General features: G+C 42.5%; 1 protein-coding gene across 3 annotated transcripts in view; it reads left to right on the forward strand.

Moving 5' to 3' along the window:
- LOC110526770 (DNA nucleotidylexotransferase-like) overlaps nt 1-27,779 on the forward strand; it is a 175,549-nt gene that overhangs the window by 112,452 nt on the left and 35,318 nt on the right. For all 3 annotated transcript variants that reach the window (XM_036982611.1, XM_021607961.2, XM_036982605.1), the window contains exon 8: nt 27,597-27,699. In XM_036982611.1, coding sequence (XP_036838506.1) covers nt 27,597-27,699 — 103 coding nt within the window. The remainder of the gene's footprint in view (nt 1-27,596; nt 27,700-27,779) is intronic.

The raw sequence follows: 27,779 nt of genomic DNA on the forward strand, positions 1-27,779 counted from the left end.
TGAAGGGTCTATGAGGCATAAAATAATCTAATTTGCATCATGAACTTGTTGCTATGGTATTGTTCTTGGAGACAGGTGACCCCATCAAGTTCATCATTGACCCTTACATCGCACTGGAAAGAGAACATGTGCATCACCATGGAGATAATCTCAGGGTTTATGAAACACCTCTGCAGTGGAGACCTATTAGACCAAAAATAAATGTTATTACATAAATAATTCAAATGTTCCGAACAGTATGGCGCCTTCCACTCATGCTCCTTTACATCACTTGATAACATAAAGGAGTTCAATGTACAGAATGTTAATTCTAAACCCTGGTAGACCTTTTTATCTACCCATCCATCCATGCTAGTCATACTGTCCTAGATGTATAATTCATATAAACTCTCTAGCCATTATTAAAAGTGAGAATAACCATACACACCCATTGTACCTCAGAGATTCTTGAAAGTCGGGACAATCCTTGTCCGGCAGGGAAACTAAAACATTTTATAGTCGAAAATAATAGATTTCGTTGCATTATTTGAACTGAAAAATTACATTTAGGAGGATTGTATTTTTCAAAAATATTTTCCATATTATTAATTTCCATGTAGGAAGACCCTTTGTCCTGAGCAAAAACAGGCAGAAATTAAATCTGATCTTTTGTGACTTGTAGGAATATTTCTCCCTCTTAATATCAGAACTCAGGATAAGACCCAGATGTAGACAGCTATAGCCACATATGTTTATTGACCCAAACAGGGGGCAGGCAAAAGACAGGTCAAAGGCAGGCAATCCATGGCAGTGACAATAAGGTACAGAACAGCAGACAGGCTCGGGGTCAGGACAGGCAGAATGGAGAAACTAGGAAACAAAACTTGAGAAAGCAGGGAGATGGGAAAACACGCTGGTAAGACCTGACAAGACAAGACAAACTGGCAACAGACAAACAGTGACCAGAGGTATAAATACATTGGTGATAATGGGGAAGATGGGCGACACCTGGAGAGGGGTGGAGACAAGCACAAAGACAGGTGAAACAGATCAGGGTGTGACACTTATTGGGGCATTTCTAAAATTGTAAACTTCATTATCATCTCCAGCACCACCCCACCATCAACATATGTGAAAATTGTGCATTTCTATGTTTTGTGGGAAAAAGATGGCGAAAGATAAATGTTTCATTGGTGTGCATCATGTGATTTTAAACAATTAAAAGATGGCGCCGACAGATAGGGCAGCTCTGCTTCTAGCTCCTAAGCAACTTTGCAGTATTTTGTTTTTTTGTGTGTGTTATTTTTAACATTATTAGCCCTGGGCATTTTTTGTGTTATTACACACATCCGGAAATAACTTTTGTATATCAGAGCGCTGGTAACTCACCAGCATTACGACCGGGAATATGACTTTCCCGAATTGAATACCTTCTTCATACCTCCCAGGGCAATTGAACTGATTCCAGAGGCTGATCGAACACATCTCCGCCGGAGAAGAGGTATTCGAAGTAGACTTCTAGTCTGACTCAGGAGGCACGCATCCACCGCTTCCGAGTATATTACTCGCTAATGTTCAGTCTATGGGTAAAAAGATAGATGAGCACAGGGCGAGAACTTCCTTCAGGGATTGTAACATACTCTGTCTCACGGAAACATGGTTCAGTCGGGATATACTGTCTTTGTCCATAAAGCCAGCTGGGTTCTCAATAATGAACTCTCTGGGAAGAAGAAAGGCGGGGTGTATGTTTCAAGATTAACCACACATTGTGTGATTGTGATAATATACTGAAACTCAAGTCCTTTTGTTCACCCAATCTGGAATACCGCACAATCAAATGCCTCCCAAGAGAATTATCTTTGGTTATAGCCACTGGACTTTATGCAAACTGGAAACCACATATCCTGAGTCCAAATTTATTGTAGTTGGGGATTTTAACGCAAATTTGAGGAAAACGCGACCGAAGTCCTACCAACACATTGACTGTATCACTCGCTCTGAGAAAACATTAAACCACAGCTTTTCGCAATGCCTACAAGGCCCTCCCCTGCCCTCCCTTTGGCAAATCTGATCACAACTCTATTTTGCTCCTCCCACCCTATAGGCAGAAACTCAAACAGGTAGTACCCATGCTAAGGACTATTCAACGATGGTCTGACAAATCAGAATCCACGCTTCAAGATTGTTTTGATCACGCGGACTGGGTTATGTTCCGGGTAGCCTCTAAGAATAACGCCGACGAATAAATAGATACAGTTTATCAGAAAGTGTATGAGATGTTGTATGCATAGTTACCATTACAACCTACCCTAAACAGAAACCATGGACAGATGGCAGCATTCGCACAAAACTGTAAGTGCAAACCACATCATTTAACCATGACAAGGTGACTGGGAATATGGCAGAATACAAACAGTGTAGTTATTCCCTCCGTAAGGCAATCAAACAGGCAAAATGTCACTATAGAGACAAAATGGATTTGCAAATCAACGGCTCAGATACGAGACATATGTGGCAGGATCTATAGACAATCACGGACTCGAAAGGGAAAACCAGCCACATTGCAGACACCAACGTCTTGCTTCCGGACAAGCTAAACACCTTCTTCGCCCGCTTTGAGGATAACACAGTGCCGCCGACACGGCCCACTACCAAGGACTGTGGGCTCTCCTTCTTCGTGGCCGACGTGAGTAAGTCATTTAAGTGTGTTAATCCTTGCAAGGCTGCTGGCCCAGACGGCATCCCCAGCTGCGTCCTCAGAGCATGTGCAGACCAGCAGGCTGGAGTGTTTATGGACATATTCAATCTCTCCCTTCAATCTCTTCAAGATGTCCAGCATTGTTCCTGTACCGCAAGAAAGCGAAGATCACTAAACAAAATGACTATAGCACTCACTTCTGTCATCATGAAGTGCTTTGAGAGGCTAGTTAAGGATCGTATTACCTCTACCTTACCTGACACCCTATACCAGGGGTGGGCCATTCCAGTCCTTGAGGGCCTGATTGGTGTCACAGTTTTGCCCCAGCTCCAGCTAACACACCTGACTCCAATAATCAACTAATCATGATCTTCAGTTTAGACTGCAATTTGATTAATCAGGTGTGTTTGCTAGGGATGGAGAAAGAGTGTGACACCAACGCCCCACAAGGGTGCGTGCCCAGCCCCCTCTTGTACGCCATGTTCACCCATGACTGTGTGGCTACGCATGCCTCTAACTCAATCATCAATCAAGTTTGCAGACGACTCAACAGTAGTAGGCCTAATTACCAACAATGACGAGACAGCCTACAGAGAGTAGGTGAGAGCCCTGGGAGTGTTGGGCCAGGAAAATAACCTCTCAATCAATGTCGACAAAACAAAGGAGCTGATCTTGGACTTCAGGAAGAAGCAGAGGGAGCACGCCCTCTCCACATCGACGGGACCGCAGTGGAGTAGGTGGGAAGCTTCAAGTTCCTCGGCTTACACATCACTGACGATCTGAAATGGTCCACCCACACAGACATTGTGGTGAAGAAGGTGCAACAGCTCCTCTTCAACCTCAGGAGGCTGAAGAAATTTGGCGCAGTACCTAAAACCTTCACAAACTTTTACAGATGCACAATTGAGAGCATCCTGTCGGGCTGTATCACCGCCTGGTACGGCAACTGCACAGCCCGCAACCGCAGGGCTCGCCAGAGGGTGGGGCGGTCTGCCCAATGCATCATCGGGGGCAAACTACCTGCCCTCTAGGACACCCACAGCACTCGATGTCACAGGAAGGCCAAAAAGATCATTAAGGACAACATCCATCCGAGCCACTGCCTGTACACCCCGCTATTATCCAGAAGGTGATGTCAGTACAGGTGCATTAAAGCTGGGACCGAGAGACTGAAAAACAGCTTCTATCTCAAGACTGTTGAAAATCCATCACTAGGCGGCTTCCACCCAGTTACGTAACCCTGCCCCTTAGAGGCTGCTGCCTTATATACATTGACTTGAAATCACTGGCCACTTTAATAATGGAACACTAGTCACTTGAATAATGTTTACATATTTTTGGTTGTATATATGTGTATACACTGTATTCTATTCTATTGCATTTAATCTTTGCCACCCCGACATTGCTCGTCCTATATATTCCTTAATTCCATTCTTTTACTTTTAGGATGTGTGTGTTGTTGTGAATTGTTAGATATTACTGCACTGTTGGAGAGAGAAACACATGCATTTTGCTTCACCCGCAATAATAACTGCATAATTAACATCTGTATGTGACAAATAACACTTGATTTGATACTAATTGCCTACTAATTGTCTACTAATTGGTTTCTGATGTCATTGGAAACACTTATCTTCCTCTATCTTTTTTACTTCAAAACATAGAAAAGTGCCATTTTCAAGTATTCTGAAATATGTTTATCACTGTTCTGTAATTTACACTAGGTATACAAAACATTAGTAACATCCTAATATTGAGTTGCACACCCCGTTTTGACTTCAGACAAGCCTAAATTCCTCGGGGCATGGACTCTACAAGATGTCGAAGCGTTCCACAGGGATACTGCCTCGTGTTGACTCCAATGCTTCCCATAGTTACAGCAAGTTGGTTGGATGTCCTTTGGGTGGTGGGCCATTCTTGATTCACACGGGAAACTGTTGAGCGTGAAAAACCCAGCAGCGTTGAAGTTCTTGACACAAACCGTTGCGCCTGTACTACCATACTCTACTGCCATATCCCGTTCAAAGGCATTGCAATCTTTTGTCTTGCCAATTTACCCTCTGAATGACACACATACGCAATCCATGTCTCAGTTGTCTCAAGGCTTAAAAATTATTCTTTAACCTCTCTCCTCCCCTTCATCTACACTGATTGAAGTGGATATAACAGGTGACATCAATAAGGGATCATAGTTTCACCTGGATTCACCTTGTCAGTCTATGTCACGGAAATAGTAGAGTATTCTTGATGATTTGTATACTCATTGTAAGTTTAAGTATTTAAGTATTTTCTTTGCTAGACCTTACGATAATGTTTGCTCCATAAATGTTGTTGTATATTTCTGAAACTACAAAAACATGCCAAAATGCGAATGAAATTAGTGCTGGAGCATTATACAATATATTATAACAATCAATGACTTTAATGACCTTTTTTTCCCTAAATAGACATATCCAAATCTAACTGCCTGTAGCTCAGGACCTGAAGCAAGGATATGCATATTCTTGATACCATTTGATAGGAAACACTTAGATGACAAATCAGAGAAAGATTACTGAATGTAAGTACACTATTTACCTTCAGAGGTGAATGTATCAAACCAGTTGCCATGATAAAAGTGTTTTGTTGTTGTGCACTATCCTCAAACAATAGCATGGTATTTGTTTCTGTAACAGCTACTGTAAATTGGACACTGGAGTTAGATTAACACTAATGTAAGATTTCTGCCTATATAAGACATGTCTATGTCCCGGAAAGTTGGCTGTTGTTTACAATGTTGGTTATATATAGTGACATTACTGCATATTGAGCAACAACTGTCCCGGTTTAGGAACACTGATTCCTTCGAGGTTAAACACATTTTTACATTTATTGTTGGACAATAAATGTAAAGAATACATGCCTTTAGCAATTGTTATCATTTGGTGGGTGCTTATATTTGTCCTATGAATTGGAAGTATGTTTTTTGCATATCCCAACTCCGTCGAGACACCCTCAGAGAATGGGGTCAAGGCCAGGGTCAGTGACCCTGCAATAATTTGGTTTAAGTGCCTTACCTAAGAGCACATCGACAGATGTTTCACCTTGTCGCCATGGAGATTCGAACGGTAACATCTATTATATGTTGCTATGCGGCACATGCACCATAAAAACACACACAAAAAACCAAATGGAACATTTTACTTGCTTGACGTAGAAACAGGTGAACAGTTTTGGGACACTGAACTGCACAAGGTGGCTGTGTTACCAGTGGGTTGCTTTTGACAGTAAGGCACTGGACTACAGACATATAGGTTTGAACCTAGAAGAAGAGCAAGAGACGGCAGCAGGCAAAAAGGAGTCGACCGGATGGGTGAGAGGAATGTCCAGTTGTCCAGAAAAGCGTGGTAAACTGTGAGATGTCTGATATACATGAATAAAAGTGTATTAGTACACTTGATGCACCACGTAAACCTCATTCACTGTGGCAGTCTGCCTGTGTGATGACATGGCATATTTTCCAGAGCCACTGGTTGGATTGGATTTACTGCACTCACGCCAAAACTCATACTCTCTCCTTCCTGTAAAAGTCTATAACCAACTAACGCACTAACCAAAACAACTATAACCAACTTCTGTGGTAATTTAAACAACTTTTGGAGCTTATGATTCTAAAGGTCTAAAGTAAATGCAAAGTCCATGTCTAAGGTGAATACACTTTTATTCATGTATATCAGACATCTCACAGGTGTGTCAACTAAAATATATATCCCAGGCAAGATTGAAGAATTGGACAAGTGGACAAAGTGAATATAAATTAGTGCTTGTGTCTGTAGCTGTTGGTATGAATTTGAGTGGTTAGGTTACATACAATGCATGCTTACAGAATGGCTGTGAGACAGAGAGAGACTGTAGCTTTACTCCCTTTGCTTCTGGTACCACTGAAGGCCACAGTCTTCAGTCAGACAGCTTGAAGATGTGTCACCATCCAGGCCAATCTCACAGCATGCAGTGGCCTGATAGGAGATGACAATGGATGCATTATGTACCTTTCATCACCAAAGCTGTGTTAGCATTTACTGCACGTTGCTGAACAATTCATTGCTTTTGTTAGTGTCATTAATATATGAAAATTCACATATTCAGTTCAAAAGCATTGACTAATACACTACATGACTAAAAGTATATAGACATCTGCTGGTCGAACATCTCATTCCAAAAATCATGAGCATTAGTATGGAGTTGGTCTCCCCTTTTGCTGCTATAACAACCTCCACTCTTCTGGGAAGGCTTTCCACTAGATATTGGAACAGTACTACGGGGACTTTCTTCCATCCAGCCACAAGATCATTAATGAGGTTGAGTACTGATGTTGGGCGATTAGGCCTGGCTCGCAGTCGATGTTCCAATTCAAGCACAAAATCATCTAGAATGTTATTGAATGCTGTAGCGTTAAGATATCCCTTCACCGGAAATAAGGAGCCTAGCCCGAACCATGAAAAACAGCCCCAGTGTAATGGTTCTCTTCTTCCTCTTCCTCTGAAGAAGAGGTGTAGTAGGGATCGGACCAAGACGCAGCGTAGTTATCATTCATGGTTCTTATAATAACGAAAACTATACATGAAATAGACTACAAAACAAGAAACATGAAAACCCGTTGTACCCGTGTGGTACAAACACTGACACAGGAGACAACCACCCACAAAACCCAACACAAAACAGGCAACCTAAATATGGTTCCCAATCAGAGACAATGACTAACACCTGCCTCTGATTGAGAACCATGTCAGGCCAAACATAGAAATAGACAAACCAGACACAACATAGAATGCCCACCCAGCTCACGTCCTGACCAACACTAAAACAAGGAAAACACACAAGAACGATGGTCAGAACGTGACACCCAGACCATTATTCCTCCTCCACCAAACTTTACAGTTGGCATTATGCATTCTTGCAGGTAGCGTTCTCCTGGCATTCACCAAACCCAAATGTGTCTGTCAGACTGCCAGATGGTGAAGCATGATTCATCACTCCAGAGAACGCGTTTCCACTGCTCTCAAGTCCAATGGCAGTGAGCTTTACACCACTCCAGCCAACGTGTGGCTTTGCTCATGGTGATCTTAGGCTCGTGTGCAGCTGCTTGGGCATGGAGACTCATTTCATGAAGCTCCAGACGAACAGTTATTGTGCTGACGTTGCTTCCAAAGGCAGTTTGGATCTTGGTAGTGAGTGTTGCAACAGAGGACAATTGATTTTTATGCGCCACACGCTTCATCACTTCAGAATAGCTGACCCAAGTTTTTGATGCATGCCAGGTAATCAGGAGATATGTCATTTTCAGCAGCGGCCCACACTGATTGTGAAGCTAACCACAATAAAGATGAGCCCAATAATGACATTTCTGGTTTGCCTTTAAAATAAAGGTCACGCATCAAAACGGATACAAATAGTGGAATCATGCCATATTTGCACTAAATAATGCTTGTCAATTGCACTGTGGATGTATTAGACTTCCCAATTGCATTGAGGCATACTCATATTTCACTGTACAACCTTACCTATGGATTTTGGTTCAATGAAATGGGGTATCAGCGTCACACCTCTTAATGCAAGACTTTGACACCACTGTGAAATGAGCCACATTAGCTCACCAGTCAACCTAGGGTTTATTGAACATTCATATTGCAATGTATTGTACAACCTTATCTATGGATCTTGTGAAGAGTTTACACATATTAGCATCATAGTTCTTATTGCTGAACTTTGACTGTTTTTGGTCAAATGAACTAATTATTGTCTTTTGTTGAATTTCTATCACAATCTAAACTTGTTAAGCATTATCTAGTCCAAATATGCCATGATTCTACAATTTGTATATGTTTGCGGCAGTTTCAATGCGAACGACAAATTCTACTATTGTGGCTAGTCGTTATTGTGGCTAGCTTCGCATAGGTGGTGCAAAAGCAGGCCAAAGCAGTCAAGCAAAGTGCCGTGACATTGATCAACCAATGGTGTGTTAGATACCACAGACAGACTTTGATTGACACTCCCACATTGTCATATTGGAGGAAGAAATACAGAAATAAACAAATATATAAAGGAATAAAATGAATTAAAGTTTGAATAAATATATAATACATATATAAATAATTAAATACATATATATATATATATATATAGTCAGTATTTTTCTTTTTTCTTGGTAATTTATTTAATTATGTGTGGATTTATTTATTTATCTCTTTATATGTGCATTTATTTATTTATTTCTAATTATGGCAGGTCTGGTCTTCTATATATTATCATATTATAGACACTTATTACAGTATTATAGACACTATGTCCTTATATTTCTTATGATCTTCTATGTGGAAGAACCCCTTACTTTCTAATAACTCTTGTGTAGCTTGTGACCGTCATGAAGCAAAACATGTTCGTGTTTGTGAGAGTCTCAGCTTTTCATAAATAGTTTTCAATAGTTTATACGGCAAACTCTTCGGACTCCACTGACGTTTTTGTAAAAAGACTCAGCACCTGGCCCTTATCTAACAAACACCACCCTAGCACAGCCCCCGGTAATTACACAGACTAATGGTTGGTAACAACAGATGGAGAAGAAATACAGTAGGCTAATCCAATGGTACAACCCAAAAGAACAAACACTCAATGCTTAACCCTTGTGTTATCTTAAGGGTCAAAAATGACCTGCCACTATGTTTAAAAGAAGAGAAAACCCCCTAAATGATATTTTTTCAACTTGACATTTGTTGACTTTTTCTAGAGTGACCCCAACGTTACAAAAAGTTAAACATTGCCTTTGTTCATATTTCCATGAAAGCTGTACATCACCAGGGTTCAAAGACTGTCTTAGGGTCATTTTTGACCTGGCAGTTATAAAATCATTTACAAACCACAAAAACCACCAAGATACACACACACAATGAGACATTGAGTTTATGTGTGCTACTGATTGAACTCAGACAAAACGATAGTTACCGACATTGTAACTCCAGTTCTATGAGTGGAGCGGAGCCCCATAGGGGAGCTCTGCTCCTAGTGGTTCACCCTGCTGCCTAGGCAACGAACAGCCTGAGAGAAAATTATGCACACACCTCCAACCAGGAGTACAGGTGACCCTATATTAGGGGACGCTTCCCTTCAATCAGCATCCCGAAAAATTATCTTCAGCGAGTCTGGGGGCTTTAAGTCCTATGGGGCGCCGCTCATAGAACTGCAGTTACAACTCTGGTAACTATCATTCTATATCGTGGAGCTCTGCCCCATAGGGGAGCCCTGCTCTAGTGGTTTAAGGTGGAGCGCCACGTTCCCAATAGAAACCATTTCACTAGAGGGTGACTGAAGACGGTGTCTCTGCCAAAACCCTCATGACAAGCTGAAATCGCTGCCATGAACACCTTGATGGCGGCGGGTGAGCGCTGCTTGTCAAACATGAACTGTAGGAAAGAGGGCACACTCTCAACCTGACAACACACGGGGGTCCACATTTTCTGTGGCACACCATTGTGAAAACACGTTCCATCTGCTGGCAAACATCCTGTATGTGGAACTGGCTCGCAAGCCCTGTATGGTTCTGATTACCGAATCAGATAACGCACGGCGCTTTAACCTGTTCCTCTCTGGGACCAGACCCTCAGTGGCTGGCCGATTACAGGAAATTCTAATTGAATGGCATAACCCTTCTTCAGCGTCTGACTTAGCCAGGAATAGAGGAGTAGAGGGTGCCACTCCCAATATAGTGCTCTGTACAGACAGTAGGAAGGACCTGTATTCCTCTATGGCCCAAGCCGCCACTGTCCCCCAACACTGAAATGGTGGGACAGCCTAGGGTGGGCTGTGAGAAGCGGGGGCGCCGACACTTCGGTTATATGTGTAACCTTGTGGTTCCAGCCCCCCGTGAATGCAGCACAGGTCTGAGCGACACTAACTGAGGCGTCTGCCTGAGTTAGTGTGCCGTCTCCCAACAGCGATTGCATGATCGGCCCAACATGGGGCTGTGTATGCAGGCTGCTCTTTAAACCCTTAGCTACAGTGACTTGCGAAAGTTTTCACCACTCCTGGCATTTTCCCTATTTGGTTGCCTTACAACCTGGAATTAAAAAGTATTTTGGGGGGGTTTGTATCATGTGATATACACAACATGCCTACCACTTTGAAGATGCAAAATATTTTTTATTGTGAAACAAACAAGAAATAAGAAAAAAACTTGAGTGTGCATATCTATTCACCCCCCCAAAGTCAATACTTTGTAGAGCCACCTTTTGCAGCAATTACAGCTGCAAGTCTCTGGGGTATGTCTCTATAAATATTCTTAGAGATCGGCCCCTTTTTTCTCCACTTCCTGTCTGAATGACGTGCCCAAAGTAAACTGCCTGTTGCTCAGGCCCTGAAGCCAGGATATGCATATAATTGGTACCATTGGAAAGAAAACATTTTGACGTTTGTAGAAATGTTAAAATAATGTAGGAGAATATAACACAATAGACATGGTAGGAGTAAATCCAAACAGAATTTGTTTTTTTAGAGACCATGCTCTTACAATGGCATGTATAAGGGCATACTTGTCACGAACGTCGTCAGGGAAATGACTGGACCAAGGTGCAGCATGGTGAGCGTACATTATCCTTTATTAAGAATGTAGCCAACAAAACAAGAAACACCAAAAACGAACGTGAAGCATGACTAGGGCTATACAGGCCACTAACACAGACAACTACCCACAACTAAGGTGGCAAAACAGGCTGCCTAAGTATGATTCCCAATCAGAGACAATGAAAGACAACTGTCCCTGATTGAGAACCATACCCGGCCAAAACATAGAAACAGAAAACATAGAAATAAAGAAACTAGAATGTCCACCCTAGTCACACCCTGGCCGACCCCACTCCACCTCTGGCTCCCCCCACTTTGGTGGCGCCTCTGGACTGGGGACCCTCGCTGCAGGCCCCGGACTGGGGACCCTTGCTGCAGGCCCCGGACTGGGGACCGTCGCTGGATGCTCCGGACTGGAGACCGCCGCTGCAGGCTCCGGACCGCAGATCTATACTGGAGGCTTCATGCCATGGATCCTCACTGCAGGCTCCGGGCCATGGACCATCACTGGAGGCTTCGTGCCATGAATCATCACTGGAGGCTTCTTGCCATGGATCATCACTGGAGGCTTCGTGCCATGGATCATCACTGGAGGCTTCGTGCCATGGATCATCACTGGAGGCTTCGTGCCATGGATCATCACTGGAGGCTTCGTGCCATGGATCATCACTGAAGGCTTCGTGCCATGGATCATCACTGGAGGCTTCGTGCCATGGATCATCACTGGAGTGAGGAGACGTATGGACAGCCTGGTGCGTGGAGCTGCCACAGGGCGGACCAGGCTGGGAAGACATACAGGAGGCCTGGTTCTGGGAGCAGACACAGGACTCACCAGGCTAGGGAGACATACAGGAGGCCTGGTTCTTGGAGCAGGCACCAGATACACTGGACCGTGGAGGCGCACTGGAGGTCTTGAGCGTAGAGCCTGCACAACCCGTCCTGGCTGGATGGTTACCTTCGACCTTCGCTGTAGCGCACCGGGCTGTGAACGCGCACTGGAGACACTGTGCGCTCCACCGCATAACACGGTGCCTGACCAGTACCACGCTCCCTACGGTAAGCACGAGGAGTTGGCTCAGGTCTCCAACCTGACTCAGCCAATCCCCTCATGGCAGCCGTGACCCTGTGTAATCCTGGGCTCTTTTACTCGCTGCCTCCGCCTTCCTCGCTGCTTCCACCTGCTCCCACGGCAGGCGATCCTTTCCCACCAGGATATAATCCCACGTCCAGGATCCTTTCCCATTCAGGATGTTCTCCCATGTCCATTCCTCCAGAAAACGCTGCTCCTCCCGGCCACGCCGCTTGGTCCGTTTGTGGTGGGTAGTTCAGTCACAAACGTTGTCAGGGAAATGACTGGACCAAGGTGCAGCGTGGTGAGCGTACATTATCCTTTATTAAGAATGTCACCAACAAAACAAGAAACACCAAAAACGAACGTGAAGCATGACTAGGGCTATACAGGCCACTAACACAGACAACTACCCACAACTAAGATGGCAAAACAGGCTGCCTAAGTATGATTCCCAATCAGAGACAATGATAGACAGCTGTCCCTGATTGAGAACCATACCCGGCCAAAACATAGAAAAACATAGAAATAAAGAAACTAGAATGCCCACCCTAGTCACACCCTGGCCTAACCAAAATAGAGAATAAAATCCTCTCTATGGCCAGGGCGTGACAATACTGAAAATGAGCTTGCAGGATGCAATTCATATGGCTTCCACAAGGTGTCAGCAGTCTATGTTCAAGTTTTCAGGCTTCCAAAACAAATAGGAAATATCAGTTTTACTACAGGGACACAGTTTTGGAAATTCATGTTTGCTCGCGACATGAAGAAAGGACGCACCTGCTAAAATTGGTTTCCTATTAAACATACTTCTTTCCATATGATTACATTTTAGGGTATCTGAGGAGTGAATAGAAATGTATTTTGACTTGTTGAAACAAAGTTTAGGGGTAGATTTTCGGATTCCTTTCTCTGCATGTTGAACGAGTGGATCACTCAAATCGATGGCGCCAACTAAACATACTTTTTGGGATATAAAGAAGGATTTTATCTAACAAAACAACACTACATGTTACAGCTGCTATAAACTTTGGATGACAAATCAGAGGAAGATTTTCAAAAAGTAAGAATATTTAATCGCTATTTGGGAATTTATGAAACCTATGCTGGTAGAAAAATATTTTGATGTGGGGCAGCGTCCTCAAACAATTGCATGGCATGCTTTCGCTGTAATAGCTACTGTAAATCGGACAGTGCAGTTAGATTAACAAGAATTTAAGCTTTCAACTGATATAAGACACTTATATGTACCTAAATGTTTAATATCCATAATTTTAATGATTATTTATTTGAATTACGTGCCCTCCAGTATCACCGGAAGTTGTCCCACTAACGGGACTCCTAGCCCTAAAGCGTGGCACATCTAGCCACTGAGATTTTTGCCCATTCTTTGAAACAAAACTGCTCCAGCTCCTTCAAGTTGGATGGGTTCTGCTGGTGTACAGCAATATTTAAGTCATACCATAGATTCTCAATTGGATTGAGGTCTGGGCCTTGACTAGGCCATTCCAAGACATTTACATGTTTCTCCTAAACCACTTGAGTGTTGCATCCCAGTCTCAAATCTCTGGAAGATTTAGCACCACCCATCATTCCTTCAATTCTGACCAGTTTCCCAGTCCCTGCCGATGAAAAACATCCCCAAGAATGATGCTGTCATCACCATGCTTCACTGTGGGGAAGACGTTCTCGGGGTGATGAGAGGTGTTGGGTTTGCGCAAGACATTGCGTTTTCCTTGATGGCCAAAAATCTCAATTTTTGTCTCATCTGACCAGAGTACCTTCTTCCATATGTTTGGGGAGTCTCCCACATACCTTTTTGTTACTGAGATCATGTGACAGATCATGTGACACTTAGATTGCACACAGGTGGACTTTATTTAACTAATTATTTGACTTCTGAAGATAATTGGTTGCACCGGATCTTATTTAGGGACTTCATAGCAAAGGGTAAATACATATGCACGTATTTTGTGTATGTCCATTAGATGAAATCCAAATAAAAATCCATTTAAATTACAGGTTGTCATGCAACAAAATAGGAAAAATGCCAAGGTGCATGAATACTTTTGCAAGGCACTGTTCTTCACTCCTAAGAGTGTGTAGTGTAGGGTTTTTGTGAGGTATAGCATGATGGCTCATTAAGAGCGTCTGTCTTGCTTTCCTTATGTCATTCCCACTCACAACGTGCATCTGTGTGTGCTCAGCTATGCACTCATAGTGGGCTGTGCTACATGCAGAGTGGTTAGAGGAAGAGAGAGAGATAGAGAGAGAAGAAATCTGAGCGGTCCAATTTTTGTTATGGAAAAGTGGTTATCTTGTGAAGAAGTCAGATGGAACACATTCTTTATTAACCAAGACACATTGACTCCTCCATCCCTTTGCAAGGGTGGGGGATGAACAGTGAGCGCTGTCACAAGAAGTGCTGCGCTCTCTTCGGTCCTCTGCCCCTCGTCCCGTCATGGTCGTTGTCTCTTCTGAGTGCCTCTCGGCTGCGAGAAAATGAAAACCTTTCTTGTCGGTTGAGCCCATGTCTTCTCGGGTGCTGCCGGAAGGGCAGGGCCCACTCTTGGTACACCGGGTGCTGCTGCTCGACGGGCTCTCCATCTGGCCAGGAGCTAGCCACAAAGTTTGTGATGATCAGAGTTTGTACTGTTAGGTGACCTAAACTGGGACATTCTTAACACCCCGGCCGTCTTACAATCTAAATACAATCTAGATGCCCTCAATCTCACACAAATTATCAAGGAACCTACCAGGTACAACCCTAAATCCGTAAACATGGGCACCCTCATAGATATCATACTGACCAACCTGCCCTATAAATGCACCTCTGCTGTCTTCAACCAGGATCTCAGTGATCACTGCCTCATTGCCTGCGTTTGTAATGGGTCTGCAGTCAAACGACCACCCCTCATCACTGTCAAACGCTCCCTAAAACATTTCAGCGAGCAGGCCTTTCTAATTGACCTGGCCCGGGTATCCTGGAAGGATATTGACTTAATTCCGTCAGTAGAGGATGCCTAGCTATTCGTCAAAAGTGCTTTCCTCACCATAAATAAGCATGCTCCATTCAAAAAATGTAGAACTAAGAACAGATATAGCCCTTGGTTCACTCCAGACTTGACTGCCCTTGACCAGCACAAAAACATCCTGTGGTGTACTGCATTAGCATCGAATAGCCCCCACGATATGCAACTTTTCAGGGAACAAATCTACACGGACAGTTAGGAAAGCAAAGGCTAGATTTTTCCAACAGAAATGTTATTGTAATTATTTTGCCACTGTGGCCTATTTATCGCCTTACCTCCCTATTCTAACTACATTTGCACACTCTGTATATAGATTGTTCTATTGTGTTATTGACTGTATGTTTGTTTATCCCATGTGTAACTCTGTGTTGTTTGTGTCACACTGCTTTGCTTTATCTTGGCCAGGTCGCAGTTGTAAATGAGAACTTGTTCTCAACTGGCTTACCTGGTTAAATTAAGGTGAATTAAAATTACAAATTACAAAAGAAATATAAATAAATATGCGGTGTGTATAAACAGTGTCAAATAAAATAAAATGTTATTGGTCACATACACATATTTAGCAGATGTTATTGCGGGTGTAGCGAAATGCTTGTGTTCCTAGCTCCAACAATGCAATAGTATCTAAAAATTCACAACAATACATACAAATCTAAAAGTAAAAGACTAGAATTAAGAAATATATAAATATTAGGACGAGCAATGTTGGAACAGCATTGACTAGAATACAATATATATACAATATATGCATATTAAATGAATAAAACAGTATGTAAACATTATTCAAGTGACCAGTGTTCAATTATTAAAGTGACCAGTGATTCCATGTCTATGTACATAGGGCAGCAGCCTCTAAGGTGCAGGGCTGAGTAAACGGGTGGTAGCCAGCTAGTGGTGGTGACTAAATTCAGGGCAAGTTACTGGGTGGAGCCCGGCTAACAGTCTGATGGCTTTGAGATAGAAGCTGTTTTCAGTCTCTCAGTCCCAGCTTTGATGCCCCTGTACTGACCTCGTCTTCTCGATGACAGCGGGGTGAACAGGCCGTGGCTCGGGTGAATGATGTCCTCGATTATCTTTTTGCCCTTCCTGTGACATCGGAAGGGCAAAAAGTGTGCCTCCGATGATGCGTTGGGCAGACCACACCACCCTCTGGAGAGCCCTGAGGTTGTGGACGGTGAAGTTGCTGTACCAGGTGGAGATACAGCCCAACAGGATGCTCTCAATTGTGCGTCTGTAAAAGTTTGTGAGGGTCTTAGGGGCCAAGCCAAATTTCTTCAGCCTCCTGAGGTTGAAGAGGCGATGTTGTGGCTTCTTCACCACATTTCAGATTGTCAGTGATGTGTACACCTAGGAACTAGGTGAAGTTCACAATCAGCTCCTCCGTTTTGTTGACATTGTTCCTGGCACCACTTCACCAGGGCACTCACCTCCTACCTGAAGGCTGTCTCGTCATTGTTGCCATTCAGGCCTACTACTATTGTGTAATCTCCAAACTTAATGATTGAGATGGACCCAGTCATGGGTGAACAGGGATTACACAAGGGGTCTGAGCACGCACCCTTGTGGGGCCCCTGTGTTGAGGATCAGTGAAGTGGAGGGGTTGTTTACCACCTTCACCACCCGGGGCGGCCCGTCAGGAAGTCCAGGACCCAGTTGCACGGGGCGGGGTACAGACCAAGGGCCCCAAGCTTATTGATGAGCTTGGAGGGTACTGTGGTGTTGAAGGCTGATCTGTAGTCAATGAACAGCATTCTTACATAGGTATTCCTCTTATCCAGATGGGATAGGGAAGTGTGCAGTGTGATGGCGATTGCATCATCTGTCGATTTATTGTTGCGGTATGCAAATTTATTTGGGTCTAGGGTGTCAGGTAAGGTGGAGGTGAAATTATTGTTAACTAGCTTCTCAAAGCACTTAATGAGGACAGAAGTGAGTGTAACTAAAATGCAACTTACAGTAATAGAAGCATTAGAATGAGCTATGTCGACAATACAGTAATATATAATATAATTGTTTCTTGATGCCCTTGTGTTCCTGCAAACTCTATAGCCTATAACTGTCATGACACTTCAGTTGTAGATGCGTGTTGAGGATTCGTTGATGCTAGTGATTTGATGCTTGTGACATTAGCCTTATTGAGAGGACAGCTATGGAAGGCGGGTACAAGGCTTAGAGCGGTTTGTTGGGAGGATTATAAATAGATAAAGAGAAAAACTGCCTCTGCCACTTCAGAGTGTGAAAAGACTGAGGTGTCAATAAGGTGCTGTTTTTATTTGCAATGATGTTATCACAGATCACAGCCATGACTTTGCATTTTTGTCTGACTTTTTCACTTAAAAAATGCATTAGCTCCACTTGCTGCATTTATCTGAAAATGTCTCTGATTTGTGGAGTCGTATAGGGATTATTTGAATTACTTATAGTGTTTATAGAGTTCTCTCTGGCATGTTAATAAAGTTTTTGATGATAAGTCATCACTTATTGGCAATTTTGTTAGGAAGTTTGGAAAACAACATATTGCTAGATGCAATTACACGTATCACTTAGTGTAGTAACAGTATGTGGACTTGCCCACTACAGTATGTTCAGGTGTGTCATCTTAGCCAACAAAGCAACTGTTCCCCAAAATGCTCAGGAAAATAGGAGATCGGAGCTGTTAATAAAGACACCACATTAAATGAATCAGGAAAACACAGCGGTTGGTTCTCTTGACAGGTATTTCTAGCTGCCCTACTATAGCTAACTTAAAAGGTGTTTTTAAGCACAGCAACACATCTGACAACTCAATTATTTTCCTATGGTCACCCTCGTCATCTACTTGTAAATATCCATGTATATTTTACATGTTCTTTACAAATTTTCCTCGCTCAATAGCGTTATAAACTGTCTAACTACACATCAGGTATACAAGCTTACTGTAGTAGATGAAGGTATCTCAGCAACTGTTGTTGTTTAGGTCGCAGAACTGGAACACAGCCAGGGTTTCTAAGTACAGCCTTTAAAAAGGCCATCCGTCTTTCTTTCCAAGAAGTCATCGATGGGCACTTTTAGAGCCATACCGTTGGGTTGGAGTGGATGCTTAAAGCTAAGTAAGAATATAGTGTTGTCAAGGCATACCATAAAAAATCTCTTTGCTGGGAGAGAAAGACTCTGACATGCTGTCATCTCTTTTTCCGCTGACTGGGGTTTATTCATAGGAAGTATCTGCCTACTGTAGACGAAAGAAAGCCTCTAAACTGATGCCATTATGAGCTGACTGGACTGTAAAAGCTGCTTCTCCTTGGTATCGGAGCTCTCATCCTAAATTAGCTCCTGGAGCACACACTTAGATAAACCCCTTGGTGTTTGAGACTTGATTGGAGGTAAACTGAATTTATGCTGATGATCTTCCCCCTCCAGTTTTGCTATTCATGACACACACTTACGTGGTGCAGTCGAGTACATTTTGCTAGCACAGCAGAGGCTAGCTCAGAGATTCACTTAACCACACTGCCTTAGTATTAGGCAGAATTGTGTTGTGGCATCTTTGCGTTGCTAATTAAGAACGTTGAATAAAGTAGTGCCCATTCAGCAGATAGTAATTTGCTGTGTGTTTCCAAAAAGGCTACAAATCCTAGCTATCTTTCTCACGTTGCAGCTACTGTCTCTCATTGAATCAGAATGTGGAACTCAGAAAGATAGGCCTCAGTCCATGGCGTTTCATTTTAACTTACTTTAACTTTTCAATTTGGCACATAATGATATTTATACTCAGTCGTAAGTCATAATATTGGTAAATCGTTAGAGGGAAGTGTTTTTCAATCGGCTTGCGCAAGAGATTGGCAGTGATTATGTATGCCTGTGTCAAAGTGGCCATAGCGATTTCAAAGCATATCACGCCCTGAACCAATCTCTCACAATAAAGCTGTGACTTTGTCTAACAACGTGAATGCCCCGCCCACCTGAGGATCTGTCTTTTTCAGCAATCTATTTCCTGTTTTTCAGGGGTGCAAAATCCACTCGTCACTTAAATCTTGCTGGCTTGATTACTGTCATTTTACTCCTGCAACTCTTTTATACTCTTGCTTCTGCCTGTCATTTTTCCACACTAACCTTACGACCACGGAAATGTTTGTAATGACCTGTCAAACACACCCCGGTAATAGCTGAAATGGGCTCAATGGAATACATTGGCTTTCCGTTGCATTTATAAGCTAAAGCTTCGTCAAGGGGACTGTCAAGACTCGGCGCTCGGCGCTCAGCTTCGACGGCCTACTAGCCATCACCGATCCTTTTTTCCTTTTCTGTTTGTTTTGTCTTTGGTTCATTCACACCTGGTTTCATTTGCCTTAATTTCTGTGTGTATATATTTACCCTGTTCCCTGCCTAGGTTTGTGCGGGATGGTTTTTTATTTTGTGATGTAGCTCGGTAAGGTTGTGCCCTATTTTTTTGTTTCACGCATTGAATAAGAATGTGTTATTTAGGAGCTTTGTTTGTTCCTCCTTGCGTGAGTAACGGGTGTCTCTGTTGTCGAGGGCGTTTGACTTTTGGACTGTGCCATACTTGTATTTGGTGGACTTGCCTATTAAAAACACGCATCTCAGACATCTCTGCTTTCCTGCGCCTGACTCCTTCACCTACCTCCTACCGCAACATGGTCACAGGGACTTAACGCATCGTCTCGACCCTTACAGAAAGAGAAGAGATATTGTTTTGTGGAATTGAAAAAAGTATTAATTTAACACAGTTCAAATGTTTACTAATTAGATGCACTGAAATTAAAGCAACTTCCGAAAAAATGAACACTCCGATCATACAACTCGCCATCTTGTAGTCCTAAAAAACTGAAATAATTTACCTCTGGTTGGTTCAACCATTCCTATGGGGAAAACAAATGGGGATAGAGTTCTGGGATAACCACCGAAAATAAGGCCTGAGGTTTAAAACAGGTTTAGGAGATCTTGTTTTGTTCTATGAGATAATATTAGGAGATCTTGTTTTGTTCTATGAGATAATATCAGTCAGTTAACATGACCTTTATGAATTATCAAGCCTATTATGTGCCTTAAGTGCTTTTTTTGATTACATAAATGCTTTAAAATTCACAAAACGGTAATGTTAGCTGACGAAGATTATCTCATAGAACAAAACGCTTAATCTATGCCTGTGTTTACCACAGACCTGATTTTTGGCTTTTAACTCCAATGAACTCCATTCCTTTTTCCATAGGCTTTGTCCAACGATACATGGCGGAGTTAGTGACTACAAAAATATGCCATTACTATTGCTCTCTATGTTGACGTTATGTCTGATCTTGTGGGCATAACGTTTAGATGGATGTAATCTAGAGCCAAGCATGTAGACTTTTTATTGAAGGGTACCCTGCTATTGATACACTTTTTGAATTATGCAAGAGAACGCGACAACAATTAATGAGGCAGTCTAGACAGCACAGGTGAGTCCTGGAAGGGTAGACCGAGCAAGTGTTTGGTGGTTGCACCTGTTACATCCCTTTAATATTAATATATTTGTATATGCAAATACACCCGGTGTATTTATGCCAATTCAGCACATACTTTTCTGTATTTTAACACAAAACATATTTATTAAATACCTTACACAATAAGAAAATGTATATGAGTGCATTCTACGAAAATAAAGTGCAATTTGAAAACACAATGAACACCTGGATTCCCACCAAAATCCCTGAAAATGTTTTATGTGTTGTAATTCAGTCAATATCTGATTGATTATAAAAATTATAAGAGTTTTGAGTATCTTCATCCATTTTCCAGCTGTTGCACATTTTACAATTGTTTTTAAAACCTTTTAACAATTTCGATGACCGTTGCTACTTTTTCTTCAGTCAGACTAAACATGTGAGCAAGAAACTGTGTCGGCAAGGTATACATCCCCTCTGTGCTACAGCTGAGCTAGCGAAGCATTCGCATGAATTAGCACCTCTGAAAATTCAGATGGCGGAGGTGGCGGCAGCGCACAAGATCAAACTAGGTTCCTTGCCGCGGCCAGAGCTTTAAGACACAGGGGCCATTTTGTTCTTGTCCAGCCTTGTTGTTAACTGTGAGATGGGCACTTATGACTGCATGATTTTGGGCACCTGTTGATCAGGAACTGAAATAAACTCGTGGTTTGCCTCAGTGCCCTGGTCTGACACCAACAGGATTACATAGAGCCACCTAAGCCCAGGTTCTGAGGGGGCATGCTCCTCTGTACAATACCTATGGGATCACAATCAGGAGTAACTTCGCCATAACCTTTAAGGGCCAACCAGACCCGGCGCCAGGATAAAGTGACTAAAGGGGCAGTTGAAATCGGTGGGGGGGTCACAATTTTGGGGGGTGCTTGCATTGGAATTATATTGAATTCTGCTTATATCACGCTATACCACAATAAACATAATGTTCAAATGCAGAGACTCTGAGACCTTGAGCGCTGGCGTGAAATCTGTAACCCATCTCCGTTGCACTGTATCAGCACAATGGACAGCACCCTACACAGTAAAGCAAAGCCTATTTGGCAATGAATATAGGCCACAAGATATCATTTTGAAAAGAATAATGGGCAAACGTTACACAATCCAGGTGTGAAAAGCTCTTACAGATTTACCCGTGAAGACAGCTGTAATCGCTGCCAAAGGTGCTAATACAAAGTAGTAACTCAGGGGTGTGAATATTTATGTAAAATAGATGTTTCTATATTTCATTTTCAATAAATGTGCAAACATTTCTAAAAACATTTTTTCACTTTGTCATTATGGGGTATTGCGTGTGGATAGCTGGTTTTATTTGTGATATCCATTGTGGCAGTGGCAGATAAACTGGTTAGCGCTAAATAGGCTAATAACACTAATGCCTTTTACAGCTAGCTAAGAAGCTATGTAAACTACTAGTGGTTGGGCAAAGCAGAGTTGAGTGAAGCAGCTTCAACCGTAAACTTGACCCCGTCCTTACAAATCGTATAAATCAAAAATTACATGCGGAAGTGTATCTCGTATTTCACGCAGCCTAGCACGTGATTCACGTAGCCTACCACAGATGAGCAGCGCCCCCCCCCCCCCCCCCCTCGCTTTTTATGGAAAGGAGTCACACCTAAGCGCCCAGTGGCTTTCCATAGCCCCTCTACACACAAACACACACTCTGTTGCGAGCTCTGACCATGGTGCTGATACAGCGCAGTGTACTCTTTGCTCCTCCCATGTCTAGTGGAAAAGCCACACTGTTGATGTCATCTGAGCCTGAGAATCTAGTCGAGCGGGTGGGTTCCCATGATTTGGAAATGTTCATGATTTGGATATGCTCCGTAGATCATCCTCTCAGGGAAGATGGTTCCAATTAAAATCAAATCCTAGCAGAAGAATAGAGGCATCCAGATCTCTTCTCTGATTGGTTGGTTGAATCAGGTCTTCAGGCCTTGTGGTCCAGAAAGAGTTTGCTGAGGTTGCCCTAATAGGAATTGACATATTTCACTCAGCTTATCTGGCATTCAAGGGCACATCTGTGGTAGATACGTCTCAAAGCCTCGGTACATGTCAGATAAGCACGACACGTATACCCATGAATCTATTAAATAGCCTTACAATAAAAAAAAATGATATTCACTTATGTCTGTCTATCTGTTCACTGCCCACATTTCTGCTGACGTTGAGAGGCAGCCATGCTCAGTACGAGTGCTCTTTATTACAAGTCGAAAATGATGATTCTCATAAAAGTGAAGGCTTTGCTGACAACCGAGGCAACAAAAAGAGTGCTTTTGAACTTCATTACACAGCATAAATTGCTTGTTTGAATAATAATAAAAAAAGTCAAAGCCAATTAATAGGCAAGGCAAGTCACCCATGATACAAGTCAGTATTCGACATCCGTCCATGTCTGAGGACGTCGGGAGGTGACGTAAAAACCGACCACTAGGGGCAACAGTGAGAGCTGTTACCTTCAAGTAGGTTTCGGGTAGAGTAGATGGTCAAAAGCACCTGCCCCGGGTTTGAGAGGTTGCATGTTTGAATCCAGCAATAGAATGTCGTTTTTTACGTTTTTGATTTAAGCCTACCCCAAACCTTAACCCTTACCTTAATCATTAAAAGTTCATTCCTAACAATAGGAATTCAGAGTTAATGCCTAATAATTGTAATTTGTAAATGCCGAAACGTAACCTTAAACACTACAAAATTTGAAATTTGGGAGAAACTTCTACATTTTGAGTAACATGGATGAACGTCTAATTCTGCTGTGAGACTGTGAGAGCTTGTTGAAAGGGTCCCTGCTCCCAATGGTCAGGCTGCCATGTAACGGGTATCCAGTGTTACTAAAGATTGTCTCCTTTAATTATTTCCTGTTTCGCTGACTGGTGACAATGGTCTTAAAGTGGCACTCTAGTCTCCTTTTCATCTCATTTAACAACGGATTTACCGGTATGTCATGACATATAGTGCTTTCAGAAAGTATTCACACCCCTTGACCTTTCCACATTTTGTTGTATTTACAGCCTGAATTTAGAATGGATTAAACTGAGATGTTTTGTCACTGGCCTATGCACAATACCCCGTAATGTCAAAGTAGAACCATGATTTTTGAAATGTTTATTCATTAAAAATGAAAGCAGAATTGTTTTGTGTCAGTATTCAACCCCTTTGTTTTGGCAGGAGTACATAATAAGTTGCATGGACTCACTCTGTGTGCAATAATATTGTTTAACATGGTTTGTAATAATGGTGCCAGAGAGGATGGCTGACGTTTTATGGGCTCTTAACCAACTGTGTAATTTTGATTGTTTTTTCACATTGTTTGTAACTTATTTTGTACATAATGTTGCTGCTACCGTCTCTTATAAATGATTACTCACTTTGAATTGGATGAAGAATTTTTCTTTAATTGAGTAAGAAGAGAGGGATTTACTCCAGACACCCAAACAGGCCCTCATCCCCGTCATTCGCAGGAGAAAGTGACGGAGGTTTCATGGACGGAGATGGGAGTGCCTTGTGAGGATTGGGCGACGAGTGGCTAATCTGCCTTTGCCATCGGTACTATTGGCCAACGTACAATCGCTGGATAATAAAATGGATGACCTAAAAGCACGAGACATTGAAAGTAATATCTTATGTTTCACCGAGTCGTGGCTGAATGACGATACTAATAATATACATCTGACGGGTTATACATTGTACCGGCAGGATAGAACAGCAGCCTCTGGTAAGACAAGGGGTGACGGTCTATGTATATTTGTAAACAACAGCTGGTGCACGATATCTAAGGAAGTCTCAAGGTTTTACTCGCCTGAGGTAGAGTATCTCATGATAAACTGTAGACCACACTCTCTACCAAGAGAGCTTTCATCTATATTCTTCAAAGCTGTCTAGTTACCACCACAAACGTATGCTGACACTAAGACCACACTCAATGAGCTATAAGCAAACATGAAAATGTTAATCAAGAGGCGGTGCTCCTAGTGGCTGAAATCCATTTGACCTAATTTCTACCAGCATATTAAATGTGCAACCAGAAGGAAAAAAACTCTAGACCAACTTTACTCCACACACAGAGACGTATTCAAAGCTCACCCTCACCCTCCATTTGACAAATCTGACCATAATTATTTCCTCCTGATTCCTGCTTACAAGCAAACATTTAAGCAGGGAACACCAGTGACTCAGTCAGTAAAAAAAGTGGTCAGATGAAGCAGATGCTAAGCTACAGGACTGTTTTGCTAGCACAGACTGGAATATGTTACAGGATTCTTCCGATGGCATTGAGGATTACAGCACATAAGTCACAGGCTTAATCAGTGCATCGATGATGTCATCCCCACAGTGACTGAACGTACATACCCAGAAGTGGATTACAGGCAGCATCCGCACTGAGCTAAAGGGTAGAGCTGCCGCTTTCAAGGAGCGGGACTCTAACCCGGAAGCTTATAAGAAATCCCGCTATTCCTTCTGATGAACCATCAAACAGGCAAAGGGTCAACTCAGGACAAAGATCAAATCATACTACACCGGCTCTGATGTTTGTCGGATGTGGCAGGGTTTGCAAACTTTTACAGACAACAAAATCTAACAATTTTTTCAGAATGGCACAAATTCCCCGATATCAGGGTACTCATGTCAACATGTTTGCTTTCAGAGCATATTTGATCCCAAATTATAAGGGGCAGCACAGCCGAGAGCTGCCCAGTAACACGACCCTACCAGATGAGCTAAATGACTTCTATGCTCACTTCGAGGCAAGTAACACTGAAACATGCATGAGAGCAGATTTACCAGTTCTTGCTGTGAGATGTTACCCCACTCTTCCACCAAGGCACCTGCAATTTCCCGAACATTTTTGGGGGGAATGACCCTAGCCCTCACCCTCCGATCCAACAGGTCCCAGACGTGCTCAATGGGATTGAGATCCAGGCTCGTCGCTGACCATGGCAGAACACTGACATTCCTGTCTTGCAGGTGAGGACCAGCCTTACAACAGGACTACAGGCCCTCAGTCCAGCCTCTCTCAGGCTATTGCGTACAGTCTGAGCACTGATGGAGGGATTGTCCGTTCCTAGTGTAATTCTTGTTGCCATCCTGTACCTGTCCCGCAGGTGTGATGTTCGGATGTACCGACCCTGTGCAGTTGTTGTTACACGTGATCTGCCACTGCAAGGATGATCAGCTGTCCATCCAGTCTCCCTCTAGAGCTGTCTTAGGCGTTTCACAGTACAGACATTGCAATTTATTGCCCTGGCCACATCTGCAGTCCTCATGCCTCCTTGCAGCAAGCCGAAGGCACGTTCACGCAGATGAGCAGGGACCCTGGGCATCTTTCTTTTGGTGTTTTTCAGAGTCAGTAGAAAGGCTTCTTTAGTGTCCTAAGTTTTCACATCTGTGGCCTTAATTGCCTACCGTCTGTAAGCTGTTAGTGTCTTAACGACCGTTCCACAGGTGCATGATCATTAATTGTTTATGGTTCATTGAACAAGCATGGGAAACAGTGTTTAAACCCTTTACAATGAAGATCTGTGAAGTTATTTGGATTTCTATGAATTATCTTTGAAAGACAGGGTCCTGAAAAGGGGAGTTTATTACCTCAATTACCTTGACTAACTGGTACCCACATACATTGACTCTGTACCGGTACCCCCTGTATATAGCCTCGCTATTGTTATTTTACTGCTGCCCTTTAATTATTTGTTACTTTTATTCCTTCCTTTTTTTAGGAATGTTTCTTAAAACTGCATTGTTGGTTAAGGGCTTGTAAGTAAGCATTTCACACGTGACAAATATATTTTTATTTTATTTTATTTTGGAATTACTACTTCATGTCTATACCCCACACATACAATTATCTGTAAGGTCCCTCAGTCGAGCATTGAATTTCAGACACATATTCAACCACAAAGACTGCTTTCCAGTGCCTCACAAAGAAGGGTACGTGTTGGTAGATGGGTAAAAAAATAACAAAGCAGACATTGACTATCCCTTTCACACCCAGTCAGCAGTACAAAGATACAGGTGTCCTTCTTAACTCAGTTGCCTGAGACCAATGTAAACAGTTACACAGTTCAATGACTGTGATAGGAGATCGCTGAGGATGGACCAACAACACTGTAGTTACTCCACAATACTAACATAAATTACAGTGAAAAGAAGGAAGACTAACGAAAAATGTAATATTCCAAAACATGCATCCTGTTTGCAATAAGGCACTAAAGTTAAACTGCAAAGAAATGTGGTGAAGAAATTTGCTTTATTTCCTGAATACAAAGCATTATATTTGGAGCAAATCCAATACATCACTGACTCTTCATATTTTCAAGCATGGTGGTGGCTGCTTCATGTTAGGAGTATGCTTGTCATTGCCAAGGACAAGAGAGTATCTTTATGATTAAAATAAACGGAATAAAGTTAAGCACATGCAAAGTCCTATAGAAACCTGGTTCAGTCTGCTTTCCAATAGACACTGGGAGACAAAACGTTCCTCTTTTTGTTCTCTATTGCTCCTCTATTTTTCCTCAAGGAAGAGGGGGGCTGATGACATCACAGACAGGGGAGGCTGATGACATCACGCAATCCCAATCAGAAAAACTCTTTGAATGCCCTTGCAGTTATGCCTAATAACACTATTTGCTCAAAACATATATATTTACCCTTTAGTGTGTGTACTTTACTGTATTTATACTTTGGATATCGCTTTTCAACAGTAAAATTGAAAAAAATTGATGGAGGACGTCTTTAAGTCACTTTCTGTCCCACAGGGGGAAGGAGTACGGGCACGATGTGGACTTCCTGTTGACCATGCCTGAGATGGGAAAAGAAAAGGGGCTACTGGTTCGTGTGATCGACAGACTTAGAGACCAGGTAAGTTGGTGTACTACTGTGTACATAAACATCTCAATGTAATAACAAAATTATAGCAATTATACACGATATACAGTACA

The sequence above is a fragment of the Oncorhynchus mykiss genome, chromosome 1 (genome assembly GCF_013265735.2).
Source record: "Oncorhynchus mykiss isolate Arlee chromosome 1, USDA_OmykA_1.1, whole genome shotgun sequence".
Taxonomy (NCBI): domain Eukaryota; kingdom Metazoa; phylum Chordata; class Actinopteri; order Salmoniformes; family Salmonidae; genus Oncorhynchus; species Oncorhynchus mykiss.